This window comes from Oncorhynchus tshawytscha, linkage group LG13 (assembly GCF_018296145.1).
Source record: "Oncorhynchus tshawytscha isolate Ot180627B linkage group LG13, Otsh_v2.0, whole genome shotgun sequence".
Lineage (NCBI taxonomy): Eukaryota > Metazoa > Chordata > Actinopteri > Salmoniformes > Salmonidae > Oncorhynchus > Oncorhynchus tshawytscha.
This window is the reverse complement of record NC_056441.1, coordinates 93,299,928-93,323,659: the sequence shown is the minus strand read 5'-3', so window position 1 is coordinate 93,323,659 and position 23,732 is coordinate 93,299,928. Positions and strand designations below refer to the sequence as shown.

Below are 23,732 nucleotides of genomic sequence, written 5' to 3'. Positions count from 1 at the left end.
GTGTGTGTGTGTGTGTGTGTGTGTGTGTGTGTGTGTGTGTGTGTGTGTGTGTGTGTGTGTGTGTGTGTGTGTGTGTATGTGTATGTGTGTGTGTGTGTGTGTGAGAAAGGCAGAGACCCCAGAACCCAGAGTTTTTCCTACCTGCTCAGGTCACATTAGGTTACGGTAATCACGCTTCAAACAGGGATGATATCATCCACAACAACTTACTAATACTTCAAACACTATGACACAAATCATGACTAATGTTCTTTTCGGAGCTGTGTTTTTCCGGGTTAAGAATATCTAGAACATTCTGAGCCGGTTTTTCCAGACACAGATGTAGCGAAGACAAAGGTGTTTCTAGTGGGTCAGGTTAAATCTGTGTCTGGGAAACCGGCCCTCAGATAAACAGACACACCTGTTGAGGAAAGATGCAGCACACTGTATAATATCTCCTTATGATACATGTTAAGACCTGTTGAAGTAAGCTGTCATACCAACTGATAAGGTGTACCTGTTGAAGTAAGCTGTCATAACAACTGATAAGGTGTACCTGTTGAAGTAAGCTGTCATAACTGATAAGGCGTACCTGTTTTTTAAATTTAATTTTACCTTTATTTTACTAGGCAAGTCAGTTAAGAACAAATTCTTATTTTCAATGACGGCCTAGGAACAGTGGTTAACTGCCTGTTCAGGGGCAAAACGACAGATTTGTACCTTGTCAGCTCGGAGATTCAAACTTGCAACCTTTCGGTTACTAATCCAATGCTCTAACCACTAGGCTACCCTGCCGCCCCGAGGTAAGCTGTCACAACAACTGATAAGGTGTACCTGTTGAAGTAAGCTGTCATAACTGATAAGGTGTACCTGTTGAAGTAAGCTGTCATAACTGATAAGGTGTACCTGTTGAAGTAAGCTGTCATAACTGATAAGGTGTACCTGTTGAAGTAAGCTGTCATACCAACTGATAAGGTGTACCTGTTGAGGTAAGCTGTCATAACTGATAAGGTGTACCTGTTGAGGTAAGCTGTCATAACAACTGATAAGGTGTACCTGTTGAGGTAAGCTGTCATAACAACTGATAAGGTGTACCTGTTGAGGTAAGCTGTCATAACAACTGATAAGGTGTACCTGTTGAGGTAAGCTGTCATAACAACTGATAAGGTGTACCTGTTGAAGTAAGCTGTCATAACAACTGATAAGGTGTACCTGTTGAAGTAAGCTGTCATAACAACTGATAAGGTGTACCTGTTGAGGTAAGCTGTCATAACAACTGATAAGGTGTACCTGTTGAGGTAAGCTGTCATAACAACTGATAAGGTGTACCTGTTGAAGTAAGCTGTCATAACAACTGATAAGGTGTACCTGTTGAGGTAAGCTGTCATAACAACTGATAAGGCGTACCTGTTGAAGTAAGCTGTCATACCAACTGATAAGGTGTACCTGTTGAGGTAAGCTGTCATACCAACTGATAAGGTGTACCTGTTGAGGTAAGCTGTCATAACAACTGATAAGGCGTACCTGTTGAGGTAAGCTGTCATACCAACTGATAAGGTGTACCTGTTGAGGTAAGCTGTCATAACAACTGATAAGGTGTACCTGTTGAGGTAAGCTGTCATACCAACTGATAAGGTGTACCTGTTGAAGTAAGCTGTCATAACTGATAAGGTGTACCTGTTGAAGTAAGCTGTCATACCAACTGATAAGGTGTACCTGTTGAGGTAAGCTGTCATAACTGATAAGGTGTACCTGTTGAGGTAAGCTGTCATACCAACTGATAAGGTGTACCTGTTGAGGTAAGCTGTCATACCAACTGATAAGGTGTACCTGTTGAGGTAAGCTGTCATAACTGATAAGGTGTACCTGTTGAGGTAAGCTGTCATACCAACTGATAAGGTGTACCTGTTGAAGTAAGCTGTCATAACAACTGATAAGGTGTACCTGTTGAGGTAAGCTGTCATAACAACTGATAAGGTGTACCTGTTGAGGTAAGCTGTCATAACAACTGATAAGGCGTACCTGTTGAGGTAAGCTGTCATACCAACTGATAAGGCGTACCTGTTGAGGTAAGCTGTCATAACAACTGATAAGGCGTACCTGTTGAGGTAAGCTGTCATAACAACTGATAAGGTGTACCTGTTGAGGTAAGCTGTCATAACAACTGATAAGGTGTACCTGTTGAGGTAAGCTGTCATAACAACTGATAAGGTGTACCTGTTGAGGTAAGCTGTCATAACAACTGATAAGGTGTACCTGTTGAGGTAAGCTGTCATACCAACTGATAAGGTGTACCTGTTGAGGTAAGCTGTCATACCAACTGATAAGGTGTACCTGTTGAGGTAAGCTGTCATAACAACTGATAAGGTGTACCTGTTGAGGTAAGCTGTCATAACAACTGATAAGGTGTACCTGTTGAGGTAAGCTGTCATACCAACTGATAAGGTGTACCTGTTGAAGTAAGCTGTCATAACAACTGATAAGGTGTACCTGTTGAGGTAAGCTGTCATACCAACTGATAAGGTGTACCTGTTGAAGTAAGCTGTCATAACAACTGATAAGGTGTACCTGTTGAGGTAAGCTGTCATAACAACTGATAAGGTGTACCTGTTGAGGTAAGCTGTCATAACAACTGATAAGGTGTACCTGTTGAGGTAAGCTGTCATAACAACTGATAAGGTGTACCTGTTGAGCAGTAAGCTGTCATACCAACTGATAAGGTGTACCTGTTGAAGTAAGCTGTCATAACAACTGATAAGGTGTACCTGTTGAGGTAAGCTGTCATACCAACTGATAAGGTGTACCTGTTGAGGTAAGCTGTCATAACAACTGATAAGGTGTACCTGTTGAGGTAAGCTGTCATAACAACTGATAAGGTGTACCTGTTGAGTAAGCTGTCATACCAACTGATAAGGCGTACCTGTTGAGGTAAGCTGTCATAACAACTGATAAGGTGTACCTGTTGAGGTAAGCTGTCATACCAACTGATAAGGTGTACCTGTTGAAGTAAGCTGTCATAACAACTGATAAGGTGTACCTGTTGAGGTAAGCTGTCATAACAACTGATAAGGTGTACCTGTTGAGGTAAGCTGTCATAACAACTGATAAGGTGTACCTGTTGAGGTAAGCTGTCATAACAACTGATAAGGTGTACCTGTTGAAGTAAGCTGTCATACCAACTGATAAGGTGTACCTGTTGAGGTAAGCTGTCATACCAACTGATAAGGTGTACCTGTTGAGGTAAGCTGTCATAACAACTGATAAGGTGTACCTGTTGAGGTAAGCTGTCATACCAACTGATAAGGCGTACCTGTTGAGGTAAGCTGTCATAACAACTGATAAGGTGTACCTGTTGAGGAATGGGTCAGAGCTGTTGGTTGTCATGGTTCTGGCATCCTGGCCCATCCCAGGGGACGACACAGGGTTGGGAGTCCCCCCGTCCTGCTCCATACTGACAGGTAGTTGGGTCCTCAAAGCCAGCTCCTATGAACACACAGCACACACAGCACACACAGCACACACAGCACGTGTTAGTGGAAGTCAAGGAAACAAGTAAGAAACCTTGTCCAAGCCAGAACGGCCCGTAGGGCAGGAGCCCATCTCCTGTTTCTGTAGAGTGGACCAGAACAGCCCGTAGGGCAGGAGTCCATCTCCTGTTTCTGTAGAGTGGACCAGAACGGCCCGTAGGGCAGGAGTCCATCTCCTGTTTCTGTAGAGTGGACCAGAACGGCCCGTAGGGCAGGAGTCCATCTCCTGTTTCTGTAGAGTGGACCAGAACGGCCCATAGGGCAGGAGTCCATCTCCTGTTTCTGTAGAGTGGACCAGAACGGCCCGTAGGGCAGGAGTCCATCTCCTGTTTCTGTAGAGTGAACCAGAACGGCCCATAGGGCAGGAGTCCATCTCCTGTTTCTGTAGAGTGGACCAGAACGGCCCGTAGGGCAGGAGTCCATCTCCTGTTTCTGTAGAGTGAACCAGAACGGCCCATAGGGCAGGAGTCCATCTCCTGTTTCTGTAGAGTGGACCAGAACGGCCCATAGGGCAGGAGTCCATCTCCTGTTTCTGTAGAGTGGACCAGAACGGCCCGTAGGGCAGGAGATCATCTCCTGTTTCTGTAGAGTGAACCAGAACGGCCCATAGGGCAGGAGTCCATCTCCTGTTTCTGTAGAGTGAACCAGAACGGCCCTTAGGGCAGGAGTCCATCTCCTGTTTCTGTAGAGTGAACCAGAACGGCCCATAGGGCAGGAGTCCATCTCCCGTTTCTGTAGAGTGGACCAGAACAGACCGTAGGGCAGGAGTCCATCTCCTGTTTCTGTAGAGTGAACCAGAACGGCCCATAGGGCAGGAGTCCATCTCCTGTTTCTGTAGAGTGGACCAGAACGGCCCGTAGGGCAGGAGTCCATCCCCTGTTTCTGTAGAGTGAACCACAACGGCCCGTAGGGCAGGAGTCCATCTCCTGTTTCTGTAGAGTGGACCAGAACAGACCGTAGGGCAGGAGTCCATCTCCTGTTTCTGTAGAGTGAACCACAACGGCCCGTAGGGCAGGAGTCCATCTCCTGTTTCTGTAGAGTGGACCAGAACGGCCCATAGGGCAGGAGTCCATCTCCTGTTTCTGTAGAGTGGACCAGAACGGCCCGTAGGGCAGGAGTCCATCTCCTGTTTCTGTAGAGTGGACCAGAACGGCCCGTAGGGCAGGAGTCCATCTCCTGTTTCTGTAGAGTGGACCAGAACGGCCCATAGGGCAGGAGTCCATCTCCTGTTTCTGTAGAGTGGACCAGAACGGCCCGTAGGGCAGGAGTCCATCTCCTGTTTCTGTACAGTGGACCAGAACAGACCGTAGGGCAGCTGAACACACCAATATGTGTTAGGGTTGAAATAACTAAGTCCTTGTATGCCAAAGTCTCAGTCTCTGTGTGTGTGTGTGGTGTGTGTGTGTGTGTGTGTGTGTGTGTGTGTGTGTGTGTGTGTGTGTGTGTGTGTGTGTGTGTGTGTGTGTGTGTGTGTGTGTGTGTGTGCCACCAAGTTCATTCAGCTTTCTATCCACTGTATACAAAGTTAAATCTAGGATTAAACAGACATACACCATTACACCATCACCTGAACTAGAGTAGGAGAGACAGAGAGAGAGAGAGAGACAGTGGACAGTGGGAGAGAGAGACAGAGGAGAGAGAGACAGTGGACAGTGGGAGAGAGAGACAGTGGACAGTGGGGGAGAGAGGCAGTGGAGAGAGAGAGAGAGAGACAGTGGACAGTGGGAGAGAGAGACAGAGAGAGAGAGAGAGACAGTGGACAGTGGGGGAGAGAGGCAGTGGAGAGAGAGAGAGAGAGAGACAGAGATAGAGAGAGACAGTGGACAGTGGGAGAGAGAGACAGTGGACAGTGGGAGAGAGAGGGAGAGAGAGAGAGACAGTGGACAGTGGGGGAGAGAGGCAGTGGAGAGAGAGAGAGAGAGACAGAGATAGAGAGGGAGAGAGAGAGAGACAGTGGACAGTGGGAGAGAGAGCGAGAGAGAGACAGTGAGACAGAGAGACAGAGACAGTGGGAGAGACAGTGAGAGAGAGAGACAGAGAGACAGTGGACAGTGGGAGAGAGAGCGAGAGAGAGACAGTGAGACAGAGAGACAGAGACAGTGGGAGAGAGAGCGAGAGAGAGACAGTGAGACAGAGAGACAGAGACAGTGGGAGAGACAGTGAGAGAGAGAGAGACAGTGAGAGAGAGAGAGAGGGAGAGAGACAGTGGACAGTGAGAGAGAGAGAGACAGTGGGGAGAGAGAGACAGAGACAGTAAGAGAGACAGTGGGAGAGAGAGAGACAGAGACAGTAAGAGAGACAGTAGGGAGAGAGAGACAGTGGGAGAGAGAGACAGTGGGAGAGAGAGACAGTGGGAGAGAGAGAGACAGTAAGAGAGACAGTGGGAGAGAGAGAGACAGAGACAGTAAGAGAGACAGTGGAGAGAGAGAGACAGTGAGAGAGAGAGAGAGGGAGAGAGACAGTGGACAGTGAGAGAGAGAGAGACAGTGGGAGAGAGAGAGACAGTGGACAGTGGGGAGAGAGAGACAGTGGGAGAGAGAGAGACAGTGGACAGAGAGAGGGAGAGAGACAGTGGACAGTGAGAGAGAGAGAGACAGTGGGAGAGAGAGAGACAGAGACAGTAAGAGAGACAGTGGGAGAGAGAGACAGTGGACAGAGAGAGAGACAGTGGGGGAGAGAGGCAGTGGAGAGAGAGAGAGAGAGAGAGACAGTGGGAGAGAGAGACAGTGGGAGAGAGAGACAGTGGGGGAGAGAGGCAGTGGAGAGAGAGAGAGAGAGACAGAGATAGAGAGGGAGAGAGAGAGAGAGAGACAGTGGACAGTGGGAGAGAGAGAGAGAGAGAGACAGAGAGACAGAGACAGTGGGAGAGACAGTGAGAGAGAGAGACAGTGGGAGGAGAGAGAGACAGTGGACAGTGGGAGAGAGAGCAGAGAGAGAGACAGTGAGACAGAGAGACAGAGACAGTGGGAGAGACAGTGAGAGACAGAGACAGTGGGAGAGAGAGCAGTGGGAGAGAGAGAGACAGTGAGACAGAGAGACAGAGACAGTGGGAGAGACAGTGGGAGAGAGAGAGAGAGACAGTGAGAGAGAGAGAGAGGGAGAGAGACAGTGGACAGTGAGAGAGAGAGAGACAGTGGGAGAGAGAGAGAGACAGAGACAGTAAGAGAGACAGTGGGAGAGACAGAGACAGAGACAGTAGGGAGAGAGAGACAGTGGAGAGAGAGAGACAGAGACAGTAAGAGAGACAGTGGGAGAGAGAGAGACAGAGACAGTAGGGAGAGAGAGACAGTGGGAGAGAGAGAGACAGAGACAGTAAGAGAGACAGTGGGAGAGAGAGAGACAGAGACAGTAGGGAGAGAGAGAGACAGAGACAGTAGGGAGAGAGAGACAGTGGGAGAGAGAGAGACAGAGACAGTAGGGAGAGAGAGACAGTGGGAGAGAGAGAGACAGAGACAGTAAGAGAGACAGTGGGGAGAGAGAGAGAGAGAGACAGTAGGGAGAGAGAGAGACAGTGGGAGGGAGAGAGAGAGAGAGAGACAGTAGGGAGAGAGAGAGAGACAGTGAGAGAGACAGAGACAGAGACAGTGGGAGAGAGAGAGACAGAGACAGTAAGAGAGACAGTGGGGAGAGAGAGACAGTGGGAGAGAGAGAGACAGAGACAGTGGGGGAGAGAGAGAGACAGTGGGAGAGAGAGAGACAGAGACAGTGGGGAGAGAGAGAGAGACAGTGGGAGAGAGAGAGACAGAGACAGTAAGAGAGACAGTGGGAGAGAGAGACAGTGGGGGGAGAGAGAGAGAGACAGAGACAGTAAGAGAGACAGTGGGGAGAGAGAGAGAGACAGAGACAGTAAGAGAGAGAGAGAGACAGAGACAGTAGAGAGAGAGAGAGACAGAGACAGTAGGGAGAGAGAGAGACAGAGACAGTAGGGGAGAGAGAGACAGAGACAGTAGGGAGAGAGAGAGACAGAGACAGTAGGGAGAGAGAGACAGTGGGGGAGAGAGAGAGAAGGAGCCCTATTGAGGAGAAGTACTGTCTGTTGTCAACATCTGAGTCTCAAATAGCACCCCATTCCCTATATAGTGCACTACTATTTACTACCCCAGCACTAGCCCTGCACTAGCTCCTTACTAGCCCTGCACTAGCCCAGCACTAGCCCAGCACTAGGTCCTTACTAGCCCTGCACTAGCCCAGCACTAGGTCCTTACTAGCCCTGCACTAGCCCAGCACTAGGTCCTTACTAGCCCTGCACTAGCCCAGCACTAGCCCAGCACTAGCCCAGCACTAGGTCCTTACTAGCCCTGCACTAGCCCAGCACTAGCCCAGCACTAGGTCCTTACTAGCCCTGCACTAGCCCAGCACTAGCCCAGCACTAGGTCCTTACTAGCCCTGCACTAGCCCAGCACTAGGTCCTTACTAGCTCTGCACTAGCTCCTTACTAGCCCAGCACTAGCTCCTTACTAGCCCTGCACTAGCCCTGCACTAGCTCCTTAGTAGCTCTGCAATAGCTCCTTACTAGCCCTGCACTAGCTCCTTACTAGCCCTGTACTAGCTCCTTACTAGCCCTGCACTAGCCCTGCACTAGCTCACTAGGGAGGGTACTAGCCCTGCACTAGCCCTGCACTAGGGAGGGTGGGCTGGGTAGCTGGGAGGGAGGGTACTGTAGGGAGGGTGAGCTGGGTAGGGAGGGTACTGTAGGGGGGGGTGGGCTGGGTAGGGAGGGTACTGTAGGGAGGGTGGGCTGGGTAGGAAGGGTACTGTAGGGAGGGTGAGCTGGGTAGGGAGGGTACTGTAGGGAGGGTGAGCTGGGTAGGGAGGGTGGGCTGTAGGGAGGGTACTGTAGGGAGGGTGAGCTGGGTAGGGAGGGAGGGTGGATGGGCAGGGTAGGGAGGGTACTGTAGGGAGGGTGGGCTGGGTAGGGAGGGTACTGTAGGGAGGGTAGCTGTAGGGAGGGTGAGCTGGGTAGGGAGGGTACTGTAGGGAGGGTGAGCTGGGTAGGGAGGGTACTGTAGGGAGGGTGGGCTGGGTAGGGAGGGTTGGCTGGGTAGGGAGGGTGGGCTGGGTGGGGAGGGTACTGTAGGGAGGGTGGGCTGGGTACTGTAGGGAGGGTAATGTAGGGTGGATGGGCAGGGTAGGATTTAACAAGTGACACCAATAAGGGATCATAGCTTTCACCTGGTCCGTCTGTGTTTAATGTTTTGTACACCCATGGACATGAAGGAGACAGGAAGCCTCCGTAAGCCTCAGCTTTATTGTACAATACTCGGAAGGTTCCTCGGTGGTTGTTCCTCAGCTCTTAAGGTTCCTTGGAGAACTCTTGCCAGATCAATAACCTTTGAGGTACTGTAAGTGTGTGGTTCTGGACGTGGCATTTACAGCTCTTTAGAATTATACAAGGTTATATAAATGTCCCTAAGCCTGCACATGTGTCCCTTTCATAGCAAACAACACATGGACCAGTGTTAACTAGTGCAGATTTTTACAGTGTAACATGTCTAGTGTTGATTGAAGAGTTAAATTAACACTGTAAAGAAGGGGTGTCAAACATATTCCATGGAGGACCTAGTGTCTGCAGGTTGTTGGTCTTTCCTTTCACTATACCACTATACTATATTATACTATACCACTATATTATACTATATTACTATACTATACCACTATACTATATTATACTACATTACTATACTATATTATACTATACCACTATACTATATTATACTATACCACTATACTATATTATACTATACCACTATACTATATTATACTATACCACTATACAATATTATACTATACCACTATACAATATTATACTATATCACTATACTATATTATACTATACCACTATATTATACTGTACCACTATACTATACCACGATACTATATTATAGTATACCACTATACTATATTATACTATACCACTACACTATATTACTATGCTATACCACTATACTATATTATACGATATTACTGTACTATATTATACTATACCACTATACTATATTACTATACTATAATATATTATACTATATGACTACGCCACATTACTATACTATACTATATTACTATACTATACTATATTATACTATATTACTATACTATATTACACTATACCACTATGCTATATAATACTATATTACTATACTATATTATACTATACCACTATACTATATTAAACTATACCACTATACTATACCACTAAACTATATCACTATACTATATTATACTATACCATTATATTATACTATACCACTATACTATACCATGATACTATAGTATAGTATACCACTATACTATATTATACTATATTATACTATACCACTATACTATATTATACTATACCACTACACTATATTACTATACTATACCACTATACTATATTATACGATACTACTGTACTATATTATACTATATTATACTATACCACTATACTATATTACTATACTATATTATACTATACTATATTATACTATATGACTACACCACATTACTATACTATATTATACTATACCACTATACTATATTATACTATATTACTATACTATATTACACTATACCACTATACTATATTATACTATAGTACTATACTATATTACACTATACCAATATACTATATTACACTATACCACTATACTATATTATACCACTATACTATACTATATTACTATACTATATTGCGATACTATACTATATTACCCTATACAACTATACTATATTATACTATACCACTATACTATATTATACTATACCACTATACTATATTATGCTATACCACTATACTATATTACTATACTATATTATACTATAGTACTATACTATATTACTATACTATATTATACTATACCACTATACTATATTACACTATACTATATTATACTATACCACTATACTATATTATACCACTATACTATACTATATTACTATGCTATATTGCGATACTATACTATATTACCCTATACAACTATACTATACTACTATACTATATTATACTATACCACTATACTATATTATACTATACCACTATACTATATTACTATACTATATTATACCACTATACTACACTATACTATACCACCATACTATATTATACTATGCCACTATACTACTATACTATATTATACTATATTACTATACTGTATTATACTATACCACTATGCTATACCACTATACTATATTATACTACACCACTATACTATATTATACTATACCACTATACTACACTATACTATACCACTATACTATATTATACTATACCATTATCCTATTTTATAATATACCACTATACAATATTATACTATACCACTATACTATATTATACTATACCAGTATACAATATTATACTATACCACTATACAATATTATACTATACCACTATACAATATTATACCATTATACTATATTATACTATACAATTGTACTATATTACTATACTATATGATACTATACCACTATTCTATATTATACTATACCACTATACTATATTATACTACACCACTATACTATACCACTATACTATATTATACTATACCCCTATGCTATATGATACTATACCACTGTACTATAGTATACTATTCCACTATACTATACCACTATAGTATACTATTCCACTATATTATACTATGCCACTACACCACTATATTATACTATACCACTATACTATACCACTATACTATAACACTATATTATACCACTATACTGTGCCACTATACTATACTACTGGTCAGGGACAGGCTACTGACCTGTGGTCTGGTGCGGAGCAGCTCCTGGTGTTTAAGTCTCAACCTCTCCTTCTCCATCTGCAGCTGCTGGAGCCTCATCTGGTTGCTGCCTCCCATGACTCCTCTGCTCTCGGGACTGGAGGGCAGTTGGCCCCCCTGCTTGCTTGGACCACTCTGGGTGATACGCTGCTGGTTCAGGCCTACAGAGGGGAGAGAGAGAGAAATAGCGGTTCATTATTTCACAAAGAGTATATCGTCAGGTGAAACTGACCTCTTGTGTCCAATCATTGTCATAACACTACAACGTGAAACTCAGTAACTCCTACTTCTGCACGGGACTCTCGTTTCCAGACCAGTTTATAGAAATCAACAGATATGACCCAAACCCCCAACTCCAGCACTGTGTCTGATAGTGTAAAGTGTGGGTGTAGAAGGTAGCTAGTGTGGGGCTGACTTCGGTTGTCCCCCACAACCCCCTGCTCTGCCTTAATCCTCCTTTGCTTGGCTGTCCCAATCCCTGTCCTAATCCCCCTCTGCCTGCCCCCCTGTCCTAATCCCCCTCTGCCTGCCCCCTTCCCCTGTCCTAATCCCCCTCTGCCTGCCTCCCCCCGTCCTAATCCCCCCCTGCCTCCCCCGTCCTAATCCCCCTCTGCCTGCCCCCGTCCTAATCCCCCTCTGCCTGCGCACCCCCCCATCCTAATCCCCCTCTGCCTGGCTGTCCTTACCCCTGTCCTAATCCCCCTCTGCCTGGCTTTCCTCCCTGTCCTAATCCCCCTCTGCCTGGCCTCCCCTCCTGTCCTAATCCCCCTCTGCCTGGCTTCCTTCCCCTGTCCTAATCCCCCTCTGCCTGCCCCCACCCCCTGTCATAATCCCCTCTGCCTGGTTTCCCTCCCTGTCCTAATCCCCCTCTGCCTGCCCCTCCCCCTGTCCTAATCCCCCTCTGCCCTCCCCTCTCTTTTTTCAGAGGTTTTAGTTGCGCAATTTTACATCTAACTAAACTGTTTGGTGCAGTATTTCGCAATCATATATGCAACAAACTGTTTAGAACTGTTTGTGATGGGAAGTGTGGACACCTACACCCCCACCCAGGCCTGCTCCCCTCACCCCCAACCCCCTCCATCACCCTGGAAGTGTGTTTCTGCTATATATATATATATATATATATATATATAGATATGACCAGCTGGCAACACTGCAACTTTATTTTCTTTGAAGCATGCATCAATATTTGGCTGCTGTCAATAGAGGCTGGCTGTTGCCAGGGTGAGGGTTTGGCTGCTGCTGTCAATAGAGGCTGTTGCCAGGGTGATTTGGCTGCTGTCAATAGAGGCTGTTTCAATAGAGGCTGTTGCCAGGGTGATTTGGCTGCTGTCAATAGAGGCTGACTGTTGCCAGGGTGATTTGGCTGCTGTCAATAGAGGCTGTTGCCAGGGTGATTTGGCTGCTGTCAATAGAGACTGTTGCCAGGGTGATTTGGCTGCTATCAATAGAGGCTGTTGCCAGGGTGATTTGGCTGCTGTCAATAGAGGCTGTTGCCAAGGGTGATTTGGCTGCTGTCAATAGAGACTGTTGCCAGGGTGATTTGGCTGCTGTCAATAGAGGCTGTTGCCAGGGTGATTTGGCTGCTGTCAATAGAGGCTGTTGCCAGGGTGATTTGGCTGCTGTCAATAGAGGCTGTTGCCAGGGTGATTTGGCTGCTGTCAATAGAGGCTGTTGCCTGTTGCCAGGGTGATTTGGCTGCTGTCAATAGAGACTGTTGCCAGGTGATTTGGCTGCTGTCAATAGAGGCTGTTGCCAGGGTGATTTGGCTGCTATCAATAAAGGCTGTGCCAGGGTGATTTGGCTCCTGTCAATAGAGGCTGTTGCCAGGGTGATTTGGCTGCTGTCAATAGAGACTGTTGCCAGGGTGATTTGGCTGCTATCAATAGAGGCTGTTGCCAGGGTGATTTGGATGCTGTCAATAGAGGCTGTTGCCAGGGTGATTTGGCTGCTGTCAATAGAGACTGTTGCCAGGGTGATGTGGCTGCTGTCAATAGAGACTGTTGCCAGGGTGATTTGGCTGCTGTCAATAGAGGCTGTTGCCAGGGTGATTTGGCTGCTGTCAATAGAGGCTGTTGCCAGGGTGATTTGGCTGCTGCCAGGCTGTTGCCAGGGTGTCTGGCTGCTGTCAATAGAGACTGTTGCCAGGGTGATTTGGCTGCTGTCAATAGAGGCTGTTGCCAGGGTGTCTGGCTGCTGTCAATAGAGACTGTTGCCAGGGTGATTTGGCTGCTGTCAATAGAGGCTGTTGCCAGGGTGATTTGGCTGCTGTCAATAAAGGCTGTTGCCAGGGTGATTTGGCTCCTGTCAATAGAGGCTGTTGCCAGGGTGATTTGGCTGCTGTCAATAGAGACTGTTGCCAGGGTGATTTGGCTGCTATCAATAGAGGCTGTTGCCAGGGTGTCTGGCTGCTGTCAATAGAGACTGTTGCCAGGGTGATTTGGCTGCTGTCAATAGAGACTGTTGCCAGGGTGATGTGGCTGCTGTCAATAGAGACTGTTGCCAGGGTGATTTGGCTGCTGTCAATAGAGGCTGTTGCCAGGGTGATTTGGCTGCTGTCAATAGAGGCTGTTGCCAGGGTGATTTGGCTGCTGTCAATAGAGGCTGTTGCCAGGGTGATTTGGCTGCTGTCAATAGAGACTGTTGCCAGGTGATTTGGCTGCTGTCAATAGAGGCTGTTGCCAGGGTGATTTGGCTGCTATCAATAAAGGCTGTTGCCAGGGTGATTTGGCTCCTGTCAATAGAGGCTGTTGCCAGGGTGATTTGGCTGCTGTCAATAGAGACTGTTGCCAGGGTGATTTGGCTGCTATCAATAGAGGCTGTTGCCAGGGTGATTTGGATGCTGTCAATAGAGGCTGTTGCCAGGGTGATTTGGCTGCTGTCAATAGAGACTGTTGCCAGGGTGATGTGGCTGCTGTCAATAGAGACTGTTGCCAGGGTGATTTGGCTGCTGTCAATAGAGGCTGTTGCCAGGGTGATTTGGCTGCTGTCAATAGAGGCTGTTGCCAGGGTGATTTGGCTGCTGTCAATAGAGGCTGTTGCCAGGGTGATTTGGCTGCTGTCAATAGAGGCTGTTGCCAGGGTGTCTGGCTGCTGTCAATAGAGACTGTTGCCAGGGTGATTTGGCTGCTGTCAATAGAGGCTGTTGCCAGGGTGATTTGGCTGCTGTCAATAGAGGCTGTTGCCAGGGTGATTTGGCTGCTGTCAATAGAGACTGTTGCCAGGTGGATTTGGCTGCTGTCAATAGAGGCTGTTGCCAGGGTGATTTGGCTGCTATCAATAAAGGCTGTTGCCAGGGTGATTTGGCTCCTGTCAATAGAGGCTGTTGCCAGGGTGATTTGGCTGCTGTCAATAGAGACTGTTGCCAGGGTGATTTGGCTGCTATCAATAGAGGCTGTTGCCAGGGTGATTTGGCTGCTGTCAGAGGCAGTTGCCAGGGTGATTTGGCTGCTATCAATAGAGGCTGTTGCCAGGGTGATTTGGATGCTGTCAATAGAGGCTGTTGCCAGGGTGATTTGGCTGCTGTCAATAGAGACTGTTGCCAGGGTGATGTGGCTGCTGTCAATAGAGACTGTTGCCAGGGTGATTTGGCTGCTATCAATAGAGGCTGTTGCCAGGGTGATTTGGCTGCTGTCAATAGAGGCTGTTGCCAGGGTAATTTGGCTGCTGTCAATAGAGACTGTTGCCAGGGTGATTTGGCTGCTGTCAATAGAGGCTGTTGCCAGGGTGATTTGGCTGCTGTCAATAGAGGCTGTTGCCAGGGTGATTTGGCTGCTGTCAATAGAGGCTGTTGACAGGGTGATGTGGCTGCTATCAATAGAGGCTGTTGCCAGGGTGATGTGGCTGCTGTCAATAGAGGCTGTTGGCTGATCTAGATAAGAGGAGAAGAGAGAGACCAGTGATAGAAAGAATACATGATCAATTTAAAAGGGTTTGTTGGCAAGACACTGACAACTCAGACATACTAAAAGTTAGGAGTCAGATGTGAGTACGTTTACATGGACAGTAGTACTAGGTTATGAAACTGGTTACGGCATTAGTTATGGCAGAAGGCTGAGTATGGCATTAGTTATGGCAGAAGGCTGAGTATGGCATTAGTTATGGCAGAAGGCTGAGTATGGCATTAGTTATGGCAGAAGGCTGAGTATGGCATTAGTTATGGCAGAAGGCTGAGTATGGCATTAGTTATGGCAGAAGGCTGAGTATGGCATTAGTTATGGCAGAAGGCTGAGTATGGCATTAGTTATGGCAGAAGGCTGAGTATGGCATTAGTTATGGCAGAAGGCTGAGTATGGCATTAGTTATGGCAGAAGGCTGAGTATGGCATTAGTTATGGCAGAAGGCTGAGTATGGCATTAGTTATGGCAGAAGGCTGAGTATGGCATTAGTTATGGCAGAAGGCTGAGTATGGCATTAGTTATGGCAGAAGGCTGATTATGGCATTAGTTATGGCAGAAGGCTGATTATGGCATTAGTTATGGCAGAAGGCTGATTATGGCATTAGTTATGGCAGAAGGCTGAGTATGGCATTAGTTATGGCAGAAGGCTGATTATGGCATTAGTTATGGCAGAAGGCTGAGTATGGCATTAGTTATGGCAGAAGGCTGAGTATGGCATTAGTTATGGCAGAAGGCTGAGTATGGCATTAGTTATGGCAGAAGGCTGAGTATGGCATTAGTTATGGCAGAAGGCTGAGTAGGCATTAGTTATGGCAGAAGGCTGAGTATGGCATTAGTTATGGCAGAAGGCTGAGTACGGCATTAGTTATGGCACCCCTGAGTATGGCATTAGTTATGGCAGAAGGCTGAGTATGGCATTAGTTATGGCAGAAGGCTGAGTATGGCATTAGTTATGGCAGAAGGCTGAGTATGGCATTACCCCTGGCAGAAGGCTGAGTATGGCATTAGTTATGGCAGAAGGCTGAGTATGGCATTAGTTATGGCAGAAGGCTGAGTATGGCATTAGTTATGGCAGAAGGCTGAGTATGGCATTAGTTATGGCAGAAGGCTGAGTATGGCATTAGTTATGGCAGAAGGCTGAGTATGGCATTAGTTATGGCAGAAGGCTGAGTATGGCATTAGTTATGTAAACACCATCCTCTGCTCATCCCCTGTACGGTCAACATCTATAGGAGTAGTTCCCTACCCCTGGAATAGAGAATAGTAGGTCCTACCCCTGGAATAGAGAATAGTAGTTCCCTACCCCTGGAATAGAGAATAGTAGTTCCCTACCCCTGGAATAGAGAATAGTAGTTCCCTACCCCTGGAATAGAGAATAGTAGTTCCCTACCCCTGGAATAGAGAATAGTAGTTCCCTACCCCTGGAATAGAGAATAGTAGTTCCCTACCCCTGGAATAGAGAATAGTAGTTCCCTACCCCTGGAATAGAGAATAGTAGTTCCCTACCCCTGGAATAGAGAATAGTAGTTCCCTACCCCTGGGATAGAGAATAGTAGTTCCCTACCCCTGGGATAGAGAAAAGTAGTTCCCTACCCCTGGGATAGAGAATAGTAGTTCCCTACCCCTGGAATAGAGAATAGTAGTTCCCTACCCCTGGGATAGAGAATAGTAGTTCCCTACCCCTGGAATAGAGAATAGTAGTTCCCTACCCCTGGGATAGAGAATAGTAGTTCCCTACCCCTGGAATAGAGAATAGTAGTTCCCTACCCCTGGGATAGAGAATAGTAGTTCTCTACCCCTGGAATAGAGAATAGTAGTTCCCTACCCCTGGAATAGAGAACAGTAGTTCCCTACCCCTGGGATAGAGAATAGTAGTTCCCTACCCCTGGGATAGAGAATAGTAGTTCCTACCCCTGGGATAGAGAACAGTAGTTCCCTACCCCTGGGATAGAGAACAGTAGTTCCCTACCCCTGGGATAGAGAATAGTAGGTCCCTACCCCTGGGATAGAGAATAGTAGTTCCCTACCCCTGGGATAGAGAATAGTAGTTCCCTACCCTGGAATAGAGAATAGTAGGTCCCTACCCCTGGAATAGAGAACAGTAGTTCCTACCCCTGGGATAGAGAATAGTAGTTCCCTACCCCTGGAATAGAGAACAGTAGTTCCCTACCCCTGGAATAGAGAATAGTAGTTCCCTACCCCTGGAATAGAGAATAGTAGGTCCTACCCCTGGGATAGAGAATAGTAGTTCCCTACCCCTGGAATAGAGAATAGTAGTTCCCTACCCCTGGAATAGAGAATAGTAGTTCCCTACCCCTGGAATAGAGAATAGTAGTTCCCTACCCCTGGAATAGAGAATAGTAGGTCCTACCCCTGGAATAGAGAATAGTAGTTCCCTACCCCTGGAATAGAGAATAGTAGTTCCCTACCCCTGGAATAGAGAATAGTAGGTCCTACCCCTGGAATAGAGAATAGTAGTTCCTACCCCTGGGATAGAGAATAGTAGTTCCTACCCCTGGGATAGAGAATAGTAGTTCCTACCCCTGGGATAGAGAATAGTAGTTCCCTTCCCCTGGGATAGAGAATAGTAGTTCCCTACCCCTGGAATAGAGAATAGTAGTTCCTACCCCTGGAATAGAGAATAGTAGTTCCCACCCCTGGAATAGAGAATAGTAGTTCCCTACCCCTGGAATAGAGAATAGTAGGTCCTACCCCTGGAATAGAGAATAGTAGTCCCCTACCCCTGGAATAGAGAATAGTAGGTCCTACCCCTGGAATAGAGAATAGTAGTTCCCTACCCCTGGAATAGAGAATAATAGTCCCCTACCCCTGGAATAGAGAATAGTAGTTCCCTACCCCTGGAATAGAGAATAGTAGTCCCCTACCCCTGGAATAGAGAATAATAGTCCCCTACCCCTGGAATAGAGAATAGTAGTTCCCTACCCCTGGAATAGAGAATAGTAGTCCCCTACCCCTGGAATAGAGAATAGTAGTTCCTAAAATCTAAGTGAGCACACAGCGATTAAAACAACAGGTTTTCTGAGCAATCTTTCAAATTATTAGGACATGAGAACCCCTTAATCAGAGTAACAGCGTGTATTTAATCAGAGTAACAGCGGTGTATTTAATCAGAGTAACAGCGGTGTATTTAATCAGAGTCCCAGTGGTGTATTTAATCAGAGTCACAGCGGTGTATTTAATCAGAGTAACAGCGGTGTATTTAATCAGAGTCACAGCGGTGTATTTAATCAGAGTCACAGCGGTGTCACAGCGGTGTATTTAATCAGAGTAACAGCGGTGTATTTAATCAGAGTCCCGGTGTATTTAATCAGAGTCACAGCGGTGTATTTAATCAGAGTCACAGCGGTGTATTTAATCAGAGTCACAGCGGTGTATTTAATCAGAGTAGCAGCGGTGTATTTAATAAGAGTTACAGCGGTGTATTTAATAAGAGTAACAGCGGTGTATTTAATCAGTCACAACGGTGTATTTAATCAGAGTCACAGCGGTGTATTTAATCAGAGTAACAGCGGTGTATTTAATCAGAGTCCCAGTGGTGTATTTAATCAGTCACAACGGTGTATTTAATCAGAGTCACAGCGGTGTATTTAATCAGAGTCACAGTGGTGTATTTAATCAGAGTAACAGCAGTGTATTTAATAAGAGTTACAGCGGTGTATTTAATCAAAGTCACAGCGGTGTATTTAATCAGAGTAACAGCGGTGTATTTAATCAGAGTCACAGCGGAGTCACAGCGGTGTATTTAATCAGAGTAACAGCGGTGTATTTAATCAGAGTCACAGCGGAGTCACAGCGGTGTATTTAATCAGAGTAACAGCGGTGTATTTTATCAGAGTTACAGCAGTGTCACAGCGGTGTATTTAATCAGAGTAACAGCTGTGTATTTAATAAGAGTTACAGCGGTGTATTTAATCAGAGTCCCAGTGGTGTATTTAATCAGTAACAGCGGTGTATTTAATAAGAGTTACAGCGGTGTATTTAATCAGACTCACAGCGGTGTATTTAATCAGAGTAACAGCGGTGTATTTAATCAGAGTCACAGCGGTGTATTTAATCAGAGTAACAGCGGTGTATTTAATCAGAGTCCCAGTGGTGTATTTAATCAGTCACAACGGTGTATTTAATCAGAGTAACAGCTGTGTATTTAATCAGAGTCACAGCGGTGTATTTAATCAGAGTCCCAGTGGTGTATTTAATCAGAGTAACAGCAGTGTATTTAATCAGAGTAACAGCAGTGTATTTAATCAGAGTAACAGCAGTGTATTTAATCAGAGTAACAGCGGTGTATTTAATCAGAGTAACAGCGGTGTATTTAATCAGAGTAACAGCGGTGTATTTAATCAGAGTCACAGCGGAGTCACAGCGGTGTATTTAACCAGAGTCACAGCGGTGTATTTAATCAGAGTCACAGCGGTGTATTTAATCAGAGTCACAGCGGTGTATTTAATCAGAGTCACAGCGGTGTATTTAATCAGAGTAACAGCGGTGTATTTAATCAGAGTAACAGCGGTGTATTTAATCAGAGTCACAGCGGAGTCACAGTGGTGTATTTAATCAGAGTTACAGCGGTGTCACAGCGGTGTATTTAATCAGAGTCACAGCAGTGTATTTAATCAGAGTAACAGCGGTGTATTTAATCAGAGTCCCAGTGGTGTATTTAATCAGAGTCACAGCGGTGTATTTAATCAGAGTAACAGCGGTGTATTTAATCAGAGTAACAGCGGTGTATTTAATCAGAGTCCCAGTGGTGTATTTAATCAGAGTCACAGCGGTGTATTTAATCAGAGTAACAGCGGTGTATTTAATCAGAGTCACAGCGGTGTATTTAATCAGAGTCACAGCGGTGTCACAGCGGTGTATTTAATCAGAGTAACAGCGGTGTATTTAATCAGAGTCCCAGTGGTGTATTTAATCAGAGTCACAGCGGTGCCACAGCGGTGTATTTAATCAGAGTAACAGCGGTGTATTTAATCAGAGCCACAGCGGTGTCACAGCGGTGTATTTAATCAGAGTCACAGCGGTGTCACAGCGGTGTATTTAATCAGAGTAACAGCGGTGTATTTAATCAGAGTCCCAGTGGTGTATTTAATCAGAGTCACAGCGGTGTCACAGCGGTGTATTTAATCAGAGTCACAGCGGTGTATTTAATCAGAGTAACAGCGGTGTATTTAATCAGAGTAACAGCGGTGTATTTAATCAGAGTCACAGCGGTGTATTTAATCAGAGTAACAGAGGTGTATTTAATCAGAGTAACAGCGGTGTATTTAATCAGAGTATTTAATCAGAGTAACAGTCGTGTATTTAATCAGAGTAACAGAGGTGTGTTTAATCAGAGTAACAGCGGTGTATTTAATCAGAGTAACAGCGGTGTATTTAATCAGAGTCACAGCGGTGTATTTAATCAGAGTCCCAGTGGTGTATTTAATCAGTCACAATGGTGTATTTAATCAGAGTAACAGCGGTGTATTTAATCAGAGTAACAGCAGTGTATTTAATAAGAGTTACAGCGGTGTATTTAATCAGAGTCACAGCGGTGTATTTAATCAGAGTAACAGCGGTGTATTTAATCAGAGTCACAGCGGTGTCACAGCGGTGTATTTAATCAGAGTTACAGCAGTGTCACAGCGGTGTATTTAATCAGAGTCACAGCGGTGTATTTAATCAGAGTCACAGTGGTGTATTTAATCAGAGTATTTAATCAGAGTAACAGCGGTGTATTTAATCAGAGTAACAGCGGTGTATTTAATCAGAGTAACAGCGGTGTATTTAATCAGAGTAACAGCGGTGTATTTAATCAGAGTCACAGCGGTGTATTTAATCAGAGTAACAGCGGTGTATTTAATCAGAGTAACAGCAGTGTATTTAATCAGAGTAACAGCGGTGTATTTAATCAGAGTCACAGCGGTGTATTTAATCAGAGTCACAGCAGTGTATTTAATCAGAGTAACAGCGGTGTATTTAATCAGAGTCACAGCGGTGTATTTAATCAGAGTAACAGCGGTGTATTTAATCAGAGTAACAGCAGTGTATTTAATCAGAGTAACAGCGGTGTATTTAATCAGAGTCACAGCAGTGTATTTAATCAGAGTCACAGCAGTGTATTTAATCAGAGTAACAGCGGTGTATTTAATCAGAGTCACAGCAGTGTATTTAATCAGAGTAACAGCGGTGTATTTAATCAGAGTAACAGCAGTGTATTTAATCAGAGTAACAGCAGTGTATTTAATCAGAGTAACAGCGGTGTATTTAATCAGAGTAACAGCGGTGTATTTAATCAGAGTAACAGCGGTGTATTTAATCAGAGTAACAGCGGTGTATTTAATCAGAGTCACAGCGGTGTATTTAATCAGAGTAACAGCGGTGTCACAGCGGTGTATTTAATCAGAGTCACAGCGGTGTATTTAATCAGAGTCACAGCGGTGTATTTAATCAGAGTCACAGCGGTGTATTTAATCAGAGTAGCAGCGGTGTATTTAATAAGAGTTACAGCGGTGTATTTAATAACAGTCACAGCGGTGTATTTAATCAGTCACAACGGTGTATTTAATCAGAGTCACAGCGGTGTATTTAATCAGAGTCACAGCGGTGTATTTAATCAGTCACAGCGGTGTATTTAATCAGAGTCACAGCGGTGTATTTAATCAGAGTCACAGCGGTGTATTTAATCAGAGTCACAGCGGTGTATTTAATCAGAGTCACAACGGTGTATTTAATCAGAGTCACAGCGGTGTATTTAATCAGAGTAACAGCGGTGTATTTAATCAGAGTCACAGCGGTGTATTTAATCAGTAACAGCGGTGTATTTAATCAGAGTCACAGCGGTGTATTTAATCAGAGTAACAGCGGTGTATTTAATCAGAGTCCCAGTGGTGTATTTAATCAGTCACAACGGTGTATTTAATCAGAGTCACAGCGGTGTATTTAATCAGAGTAACAGCGGTGTATTTAATAAGAGTTACAGCGGTGTATTTAATCAGAGTCACAGCGGTGTATTTAATCAGAGTAACAGCGGTGTATTTAATCAGAGTCACAGCGGTGTATTTAATCAGAGTTACAGCAGTGTCACAGCGGTGTATTTAATCAGAGTCACAGCGGTGTATTTAATCAGAGTCACAGTGGTGTATTTAATCAGAGTCACAGCGGTGTATTTAATCAGAGTCACAGCGGTGTCACAGCGGTGTATTTAATCAGAGTCACAGCGGTGTATTTAATCAGAGTAACAGCGGTGTATTTAATCAGAGTCACAGCGGTGTATTTAATCAGAGTAACAGCGGTGTATTTAATCAGAGTAACAGCAGTGTATTTAATCAGAGTAACAGCGGTGTATTTAATCAGAGTCACAGCAGTGTATTTAATCAGAGTAACAGCGGTGTATTTAATCAGAGTAACAGCAGTGTATTTAATCAGAGTCACAGCAGTGTATTTAATCAGAGTAACAGCAGTGTATTTAATCAGAGTTACAGCGGTGTATTTAATCAGAGTAACAGTGGTGTATTTAATCAGAGTCACAGCGGTATATTTAATCAGAGTCACAGCGGTGTATTTAATCAGAGTAACAGCGGTGTCACAGCGGTGTATTTAATCAGAGTAACAGCGGTGTATTTAATCAGAGTCACAGCGGTGTATTTAATCAGTCACAGCGGTGTATTTAATCAGAGTCACAGCGGTGTATTTAATCAGAGTCACAGCGGTGTATTTAATCAGAGTCACAGCGGTGTATTTAATCAGAGTCACAGCGGTGTATTTAATCAGAGTCACAGCGGTGTATTTAATCAGAGTCACAGCGGTGTATTTAATCAGAGTCACAGCGGTGTATTTAATCAGAGTCACAGCGGTGTATTTAATCAGAGTCACAGCGGTGTATTTAATCAGAGTCACAGTGGTGTATTTAATCAGAGTAACAGCGGTGTATTTAATCAGAGTAACAGCGGTGTATTTAATCAGAGTATTTAATCAGAGTAACAGCGGTGTCACAGTGGTGTATTTAATCAGAGTCACAGCGGTGTATTTAATCAGAGTAACAGCGGTGTCACAGCGGTGTATTTAATCAGAGTCACAGCGGTGTATTTAATCAGAGTAACAGCGGTGTCACAGTGGTGTATTTAATCAGAGATACAGCGGTGTATTTTATCAGAGCATGTGCTAGCACGATTTCAGATGTGTCCATGTAAACAGGATCAGGTAGCCTGATTTCAGATGTGTCCATGTAAACAGGATCAGGTAGCCTGATTTCAGATGTGTCCATGTAAACAGAATCATTAGGGAAATCATTCTGGCAAAGCTTGTAAATTTTTAAATCAAACTATTATATTAATCTGACTAATTTACAATAAATCTGATTATTGTGTGCATATAACCGTACTCACTGTAACACAAGTCTCATTTGGGAATTAGATTTGATTTGAGATTAGTGCAGGTGTATATTTTTAGGAGGATTTGCGATGGAAAATATATGTTGTGAATAAAAAAAGAAAGCCTGTGTATTTGTCAAAATGATCAATAAAATATAAAACTTATTATTTTTTTGAAATGATCCTTAGTGGTCTATAATGGAA

General features: G+C 44.7%; 1 protein-coding gene across 1 annotated transcript in view; it reads right to left on the bottom strand.

Moving 5' to 3' along the window:
- Positions 1–23,732, bottom strand: part of yap1 (Yes1 associated transcriptional regulator) — a 173,500-nt gene that overhangs the window by 6,520 nt on the left and 143,248 nt on the right. Inside the window, exons 5-6 of the mRNA XM_042296541.1 lie at positions 11,240–11,418; positions 3,329–3,462 (exon numbers count right to left, since the gene is read on the bottom strand). Coding sequence (XP_042152475.1) covers positions 3,329–3,462; positions 11,240–11,418 — 313 coding nt within the window. The remainder of the gene's footprint in view (positions 1–3,328; positions 3,463–11,239; positions 11,419–23,732) is intronic.